The sequence below is a fragment of the Papilio polytes genome, unplaced genomic scaffold (genome assembly GCF_000836215.1).
Source record: "Papilio polytes unplaced genomic scaffold, Ppol_1.0 DF824325.1, whole genome shotgun sequence".
Taxonomy (NCBI): Eukaryota; Metazoa; Arthropoda; class Insecta; order Lepidoptera; family Papilionidae; genus Papilio; species Papilio polytes.
The window spans coordinates 1,273,616-1,283,014 of record NW_013524879.1 but is presented as its reverse complement, the minus strand read 5'-3'; the positions used below and the strand labels follow the sequence as shown (position 1 = coordinate 1,283,014).

Here is a 9,399-nt window from a genome sequence, read left to right as displayed (position 1 = left end):
CGTGGCGCCGCGGCGGGTACAGCAGGTCGATTATGCACACCAACATCTACAAATAAACATATATATGTGGCTTGTGGCTCCATCAAATGAAAAGTCATTGCTTTTTTAATATTTACACTCTTTTCCATAAAAACACATCCTCATACATCGTCGTTCTTCTTTTTTCTCTGACTCAACTCAAAACTCATTTAAAAACAAACGTCAAAAATATTAAATTCGAAATAAATTAAAAGAAACACGTATTTAACCTCCTTGTTATTATAAAGAGTTTTTTTTTTTTACGTATTGAAACAAACTACTAGGACGATTTCAAGTTCTTAAACCTGTAAAAAGCTACGTTATCAGAACATAGGCTACTATTTTATTTTTTTTTAATTCCACTCGGGTGAAGTAATAGCAACAGTTAGTATTTTATACACTTCGATCTTTTATATTTTTTTTAATATTAGGTAACAAATGATCCCAGTAATTTCCTTAAATAACAACCACTGCCCATAAATATTATTTGCTTTACTTTATTACTTATACTAGCTGTTGCTCACGACTTCGTCCACGTAAAATAGAAAAAATAATAAAAAAATGGAAAAAGAAAAATATTATAGCCTGTTACTCAGTGGTAATACAGCTTTGTAATGAAAGAATTTTGAAAACAACCCAGTAGATTTTGAGTTATTTCAATACATACAAAAATACAAATTTTTTCCTTTCCTCTTTACAATATTAGTATACTTGTAGATAACTTGTAATGGATTAAATATTTATTTTATTGTAATAGGCAATATGCATAAGACGCCAAATTGTACCAAACTTTTTTTAAGTATACTTTATTACTATAAAAACATTCCTGCAAAGATTTTTTTAAATATAATGTCATTCAGTGGCAAAATTTAATCATTAAAAAATGTCTTATCAAATTCCCTCGCAAAGTTCTAAAACGCACACTATGGAATAAGACGATTGACGTCAATTGTCTCGAAAATGGTCGTAATTTTATTTTATTATTTTTAGCTCAATGGTTGAATATTTTCGCGTCAATTTTTTTTCTGGTTATTTTATAACAAGTAGAATCGTTTAAAAAAAGAAAAAAACACATGCATATTCCCTATTATGCCATAAAATGTTACATTATTTGATTCCAGGATTAGTTTTACATATAAGATGTATGAAAAAATACGAAAAGACTGACAATAATTGGATAGACTTAGACCATAGAAATAGGATAATTCCCCTACCTATGTCTAAAGTTACTTTCAATACTTTCTTTGTACAAGTGGAAAAACAAAGCCTTCAATAACTCATCGGGGAATTACTTTCACTTAAAGGCTGTTTTCTGTATAATAGTATTACAGGGGAGGGGACATTATAAAAACTTATTTGTGAACTTACCAGTCCAAGTAAAGCTCCAATGAAGATAGTCCCAACAGCAAATATCAGATATGAGCCCCAAGTCGGTAACCCATATGTCTCCATCAACATTGTGTGAACACTCTGGAAATACAACATTTAATAGTAACTATAATTAATTATATTATATATAATTGATATTTGTATAATGTGGTAATATATAATAAATGTGGTAATTGTATACAAATATAATCTATACTATTATAATAAAGCGTAAACACAAACTTCTTTGTTGCCCAAGATGTCAGCAATTACACCATATTTTTGCATAATTCTTTTTTTAGTAAAAAGCCTTACACTTACGTCACGCTTTAGGCTATTTATTTTCACGCTATTAAACTTAGAGGGTAAATAAATTGGATAAAAACCCTAATTTGGGACAGACCATAAGCTGCGAGCTGCAAACATCAAGGAAGCAAGGTTGTCATTTATGCATTTGAACTTTTGACAAATGTAAACAATAAAATAATGTTTTTATAATTTCACGCGGATGAAGCCGCATGGGAACAGCTAGTTTATTACATTTGTAATATAAATAATAGATTATTTAGATAGATCCTTAGCATACACTACTTAGTTATGTCAGCTATCACTGCAATTTTTTTAATAATTCTCTCTTCAATAAAAAGCCCTATAATGACGAAAGGCTTTAAGCTATACATTTTCACGCTAATAGACTTAGAGGGTAAATAAATTGGAAAAAACCATCATGTGGGAAAGGACCATAAACAAGCTGCTATCATTAAGGAAGCAAGGTTGTCATGGTAACGGTTGTCATTTACAATTGTGAATTTAACAAATGTTTAACATGGTTTCTATAAAAATGAAATATATCATATTTTTATATTATTATTAGAGAAATTTATTCACTGTTTTTTAATAGTGCACCACTGTCTGTGGAATCCGATGACTGAAGCAACCAGTGGTCAGGGCTGCGGAGACAGGAACCTCTAAATAACTGCCTATATTCCATTATTAGGGGTAGTATCCCTAACTCTGCTTCTGTCACTTACCCTGAGCGCCTGACTGAGCTTGAAGAAATGAGCCACAAGACTCATCTGCAGGGAATCCGGAGACTTCCAAGCTGAAAGGGGGTCAGCAGAGCGCCAACGCGCGCGTTCCACATACGACAGCATAGCTTCCGCGTCACGAGGACCCTTGTATTGACGGAATTCACCATCTTTCACACTGGAAAGAAACATAAACTATACTAATCTTATTAATATTAACTAGCTTTCGCCTGCAACACCGTCTGCTTGAGTTTATAAAAAAATTATGTATCCTATGTGTTATTCCAGAATATCCTTTACATGTATGCCATAGTTAATCGAGGTCCGTTCAGTAGTTAAACTACAAACTTTAACAAACATCCATCCATACATATAAACTTTCGCATTTATATTAGTATGATGTGAAAGTTTAGATGGATGGATGTTTGTTAGATTTTGTACCATTAACTTCTGAACGGATCTCGATGAAATTTACCAAATATGTGCAGGTTAATTTAATTCGCAAAGATATTTGAATACATTTATAATAGTAAATATATTAAAAACTGTTATTCAGCAATTTATTCATATCATACTTTGGATAAACAATGAAATATACCAATTTTGGAGCGGGCACACACATTTTACTAAACTATCGCACAATCGTCGTGCGATTGTCGGTTGTTTCTCAGCCAATTCAACTGTTTAGTTGCACAAGTAACAATCGAGTAGTGTACCTTCAAATAAGCTCATAGGAATCCAAGCGAGATTAAATGCTGTCCAATAGTTTAGTCAAAAAGCACACTTTGAATACAAAATATTTGAAGTTCAAAGTCTTACTGGAATATAGTAGGCAGGGCTGTCACAACGAATCGTCCGCTAAGTCCTGGGGATTTGGTGACATCGACCGCAGCTGTTTTCATAGGGAGGTTCTTGCGGGCCGCGCGGTTGGTCAGCTCTGTCCATGCAGGAGCTAGCGCGTTGCAAGCCGGGCACCAGGGGGCGTAACTGGAAAGTAGAGATTAAAAGTTATAAAAATGTTTAAAAATATTATAAAAGAAGCTATTTGGACATGTTATGCGAAGAGATAATGGGGACATAAACCAGAAAGTGTTAAGAATTAATGTGGATGGCTACAAAGGAAGAGGAAGACCAAAGAAAGTATGGATGGATTGTGTGAAAGAGGATATGCTTAAGAAAGGAATGGATTCAGATATGACGGCTGATAGAGATGTATGGAGCAGCACATACTGTGTTAGTTGATGATGATGAAAAGAACCTATTTGAGAAGATATATCTGTTGACTTCGATAAAATTAAGATAATTTTCATAGAAAAATTATAATAAAATTAGAAACTTAATGTGTTTTAAATACATTTTGCCTAAACATATGTCAACCCTTTTACACCGAGTCTCAGCAAGCATTTTGAACAATTCTTGGCTATTAAAACATTATTAAGTATATTTGTTTATGGAATTTTGTTTAATCTACTATATCTAACACTAGCTGTTCCCGTGCGGCTTCATCCGCATGAAATTATAAAAAACTTTGTTTTGTTGTTTACATTTGACAAATTCTCAATTGCAAATGTCAAAGTACCAATTACCTTACTAAAAGCAGTGTGGTGGTACATATTAATGGTCAAACATATACAGATATGTCCATATTAGTAGCAGTCAAGGGTTTAGCATGTATTTAACTAAACAGTAGGTTTTTTAAATAATAGAGCTATTGTATAAATCAAATAATTATTGAATTTGCAAGCAAAATTCTGCAATAATCAATGCCATAATATCAATTCTACATTAGATATGTAATTCTAGATTTGGGTATACCAGTTTGCTAATAAGTTGAAATAAATTATGTGTCAGAGACAATGACTAAGCTATCGCCTACATTCTAGACTTCAAAGTGAATAAAGACTAATAAAATATGCTAACATAATACAAAATATCATTATACTAGCTTTGGCCTGCAACTGCATCTGCGTAGAATTAAAATAACCAGACATGTTCGTTTTTAAATTATAAGTTGGCAAACGCAAGACACCTGAATCTGCCGAAATGGCGAAGTGACCACTACCATAGACATCTGCAGTTGCAGATATGCCTACTCCTAATCAACGAAGGTGGAAATGCAAACAAACAGGAAATTTTCCATCCTATGCATCTACTGGTAAATTCACTTTTACTTTTAATTCTATCCTCTTAAGAAAATGATGGAAAGGAAAAGGGACTAAAATTAGGCCTCTGGCAACACTCTAATCAGACTACGCGGAATTATTCAGTTAAATGCTCTGCAAGTAAGCCAATTCATGCATATTTAATTGTGGACTCTACCGCTGTTGTATAAAGCTAAATTAAGGGCCTGACACAAAAATTGTAAATTGTCTGATAACAATCTGTGTAAAATATGTGATGGTAATATCGGATTTTGTTCCCTTATCTGACAGTGACGTTTTTTAAGCTGTCAGAGTGTCTATCAGCCAGTGGTGAGACAGGCCCTTACTATCATAATTACATACATTCAATGTTTAAACTATTACTTTATCTTTATCTTTCCGAGAGAGTATATAATGAGTCAAACATGAAGAAATGTGGCAATGAACTTACATAGTAAACAACTTAATAATTCTTTATTGCTTATTTATTTTACCAATGATTAATCTAAAGTTTTTTTAATTTTAAACTATGGCTTCTAAGTTTAAGATATAAAGATTTATTTATAAGTTACAAAATTTGTTTCACACAATTTTGGTTGATTGCCTGGTTCCTACACTAATGTGAGGCTCTAGCCTAGAGCCTTGGCTCTAGGCCAGTCTTGTAGAAGTCATAGTTCTTCCTTCTTAGTGCTAGTTTTATAGGACATACAGTAATATAATATAAATCTAAACTAATATACAATAAAAAAGGTAAGTTGTTTGTGAACTTAAATGTTACTATTTGTGTGGTGCGTGTGTGTGAATGTGTAGGTGTATATGTGCTTTTGGGAGATATTTATATATGACAATCATATAAGTGTAAGGATTTAAGTTATTAACAGTGGTAGAGCCCGCTTTAACATCTTCGCACGAATGGGCTGGCTCGCCCGGTGAAATACCACAACCACACAGAAAACAGGTGTGAAGTGGGAGCAATTTCGCCTTCCGTCTGATGAGTGTGGTGCCGGAGGCCTAATTTTAGTCCCTTTTCCTTTCCACCCTTTTCTTAAGAGGAAGGAAAAGTGGATTTGATGGTGGAGGATGCACATAGGAAGGGGAAATATCCTCTTTATGTGTGTCTCTTCCTCTGTCAATTAAGGGTAGACAACGCATCTGCAATTGCGGATGTGTATGGGCAGCGGTCGCTGTCCATTTTGGTGGATTCAAGTGGCCACTTGCTTGTTAGCCACCTTATATTATAAAAAAAAATTATTATAAGCCTAATTACCAGATATCTAGGAGTTTGGAAATAAAGTCTTCATATCTTATAGCAAATGTTAAAAAATATATATGTAAGATATTGAACAGTCCTTAATTTCAATCATTATAACATTGGTACAATGTTTTTGTTATTAATTGGAGTTAGTTATAAATCACTTTTTCTAATAAGATGATGAAATAGACTTTACAATAGTACAGATTGTTCTGAAGGTTTAAAATAGTCATAAATTGAATCATCAAAGGCAATACTAGCTATAGAAGCTATTTTTATAGGATAGGTTTGCAATTTCTAGGACGAACAAGAAATACGTGCCATCTCTTATGCACAAAAATCAATAAAGATCAGTTACTTTTACATAAAGGCATTTAAACATTGTTTGTGTTGTTCATGAGTTGTAAACTAGTTATGTACATTTTTAATTCCGGCTACAATAGATGAATGCGTCACGATTTCAAAACGGTTCATTGTAGACCTCGCCGTCCTTGTAATGGTTGTTGAACCCAAATTGCATTACGACCCACGGAATAATAAATTATATGGTAAATTTATGTATTTAACAACACAAATATATTTAGGAAATACTCCAGTAAGCCACTAATTCTTGTAATTCACGATAATGTAGCTATACAAATAGATTGACACGTTTTTAAAAAAAACACAATTTTTTTACCGGTGTGTAGTGAAAATTGAATAACTCACAATTCCACCATCCATTCTCCTTGAAGTATTTCCCTCCAGTTATCTTCGTCTAATTCACGAGTTGCATTCACATAACTTGATAAACAGCATATTGTAAAACAGAAATAAATGAAAAAATTTAACACCTGCGGTGACCTGTTAACGCGCGCCATGTCTGATTTTAATGAAATGTCAGTCGATAACGATCTAAATTCGCCTCTTATTGCCATTAACTAGATATTATGTGAATAAAACCAACATAATTTATATATTTGATAAGTTTTGTAATATACCTATTTGAATACTGCATTTTTTTTTTAATTCAGATATTTTCGAATTGTTGTTGAAACAATGTTGAAAAACATAGTTTAAAATTTTACAAATAGATGGCAGCATTATAAAATATGACTTTTGCATGCCAGAGTAGACAATAATACTTGCATATTTAAGTAAGAACATACTAGATGGCGGTAATGTAGTCCCAAGAGCAAATAAGGGTTTTTTTTAGATTAAATTCGTCATAGTACTTACATTCTTTTGATAAGATTTGTTACAGTTTATAAACAGGGAATAAAACTGATTTTTAGCATCCCTGATTCGCAAGTCTGAAGTAGGTCTTCTTATATTTTCGAGTTTTTAGCTGACTTATTCAAGCCATAGACTTCACTAAAAAACTTTTAGGGGTACTCAGAGTTGTTAATTGGTCACTAATGGAGTCCTGTAGTATACTAAAAAATATGTACTAGTTATATCTAGAGTAACGAAAATTCGTCTCGGCGCGGTAAATTGCTATATACATTTTGAAAATAGAACACTGATCATGTTTAAATTCAATTTTGAAAATAGAACATTGATCATTCAATGTTCGAAAATTTTGAAATTTTGAATTGTCAGCAACTGGTCGGTAACATTTCACCTGGCGTAATGTCATTTTTCACCTGTTGTTCAAGGTTACATCGTAGTTTTCTATATGGGCCACATTAACTAATTAATTTTAGTTAATTTGATAGTTTTTGGAACGCCGAAAATAAACTTTTGTTAGTTCATAGACGACTAGCTTTCGCCAGCGACTCCATCCGCGTGGAATTAAAAAAAACAAAAGTGAGTAGCCTATCTGTTCTTCCAGACTATCCTCTACATCTAAACCAAATTTCATTGATATCCGTTCAGAAGTTTAGGCTACAAACTCTAACAAACATTCATCCATCTAAACTTTCGCATTTGTCATGTTAGTAAGAAGTATTAAAGAATAGCAAAAGACGCAACACACAACATTTTACTTTTTTTCTTTAACTTTACAGCATTGTAATTTGCCAGAATCAAGATTACAATTCTGTCACGGATGTTGATTTCCATACTAAAGGAGGGGGTGTCTTCTTTAGTCTTTTGTTCAACCAAAGTCTACATTACCTAATTCAAGAGTAGCTGACAGCGAAGCCTTTTCGTTAATTAAGTTAAAGCTTGTAATAGACAAAAAGGCGACACGCGAGCGACGCGGCCTCGCTCGATAGTAGACGAAGCCGGACCCGGTCTGAAGCCAAGGAAGTGACGCGACGCGGCGCGATGTACCACAATGTTTTTTTAAATTAAAATATCATACCTTTAGTTTTAGAAATAGAGAGTCTAGACTCTAGATCTAGATTTATTGAGGTTCTTTCGAGACATCATTATCTTATGTCAAATAAAGCAATGAGGAGAAAAAATGATTTTCGTTCCACATTTTACCCTGATAATACCTTTAGTGCCTACTCCCTTTTCGTACAAGAAAAGGATAGGAAGGGGAAGTGGCGGAAAATCCTCTGTATGTACCTCCCCTCTTCTGTTCATTATAGGTATGAAATATATATGCGGATGTCTATGGCCTGTGTGATAGCATTTCGCCAGAGAAAACCTATCGAGATTCCATAGTCGTGCTACCAATATTTTATTGTCCCAACAAACGTAGCATGAGTCAGCAGAACTTAAGCATGTTTAAATAAATAGACATCGATCAGATTCCTGTGACAGTTGTCAAATATCAAAATATTTTACGCGCGCTTTTTGTGTGATACGTCATGCCCGTTGTCTATTATTAGGGTTGGGAAAACTAGAAATTGTTATTATTTTATTGATTTGATTTGTACCGTTCTAATTATTTTTTGAATTTTTAAATAATTTAAGACACTCAAAAAGAAATTAATTAAGTGTCGTGTGAATAGGTATTTCACTAACATACATTAGTGTCCACTACTAAAAATGACTGTTACCTACAATACGCATGACAAATGACAATAAATTATATATGAGTATACCAGAATGTACATGACGTTCTAACGGTGAAGGAAGACATCGTGATGCCTGCACATATTGGCGAAGAAACTGAAAGATATGTGTGAAGTCAATCAACCCGCAGTGGGCCAGCGTGGTTGAATACGGCCTAGTCACACCTTATTTAGGGTAGGCTCCGAGCCCCTCGGTGGGGACGTATAGTGAGCTGGTGATGATGATGATGATACCAGAATGTAATTCAATATATTCAACAGTTCTAGCTGAATACAACTAAAAAGCCCTTGACATAATTTTTTTTTATATAACATAAGGTAATGTATTCATTTCTTCAGTTTTATACTTATTGCATATTATTATATACCAGCTGTTGCTCTAAAATAATAAAAATATAACCTATGTTACTTACTAATAACGTAGCTTTTTAATGGTGAAATAATTTTTGAAATCAGTCCAGTAGTTTTTGAGTTCTTTCAATCCATACAAAAACACATTAGTATAGATAAATCGGCTTATTTAAATAAAGAAAAAAACAAGTATTGTTAAGTTACATTTATACATAAAACGAAAATTATTAAAATAAATCAATTAAAAATGTATTTTACCGCGTCCCTAATCCTTGCCCTACATTCAATTCAAA

At 33.1% G+C, this 9,399-nt stretch overlaps 1 protein-coding gene across 1 annotated transcript; it reads right to left on the bottom strand.

Annotated features, from left to right (window-relative positions):
* Positions 1 to 6: 6 nt before the first annotated feature.
* Positions 7 to 6,688, bottom strand: LOC106099935 (thioredoxin-related transmembrane protein 1-like; the record flags this gene model as incomplete). Its single annotated transcript, XM_013278631.1, has 5 exons — positions 6,516 to 6,688; positions 3,234 to 3,401; positions 2,418 to 2,592; positions 1,387 to 1,488; positions 7 to 46 (listed from the first exon to the last, which is right to left on the bottom strand). Coding segments are annotated over exons 1-5 (637 nt in total), but the record flags the coding sequence as incomplete, so codon positions are not given.
* Positions 6,689 to 9,399: the final 2,711 nt, after the last annotated feature.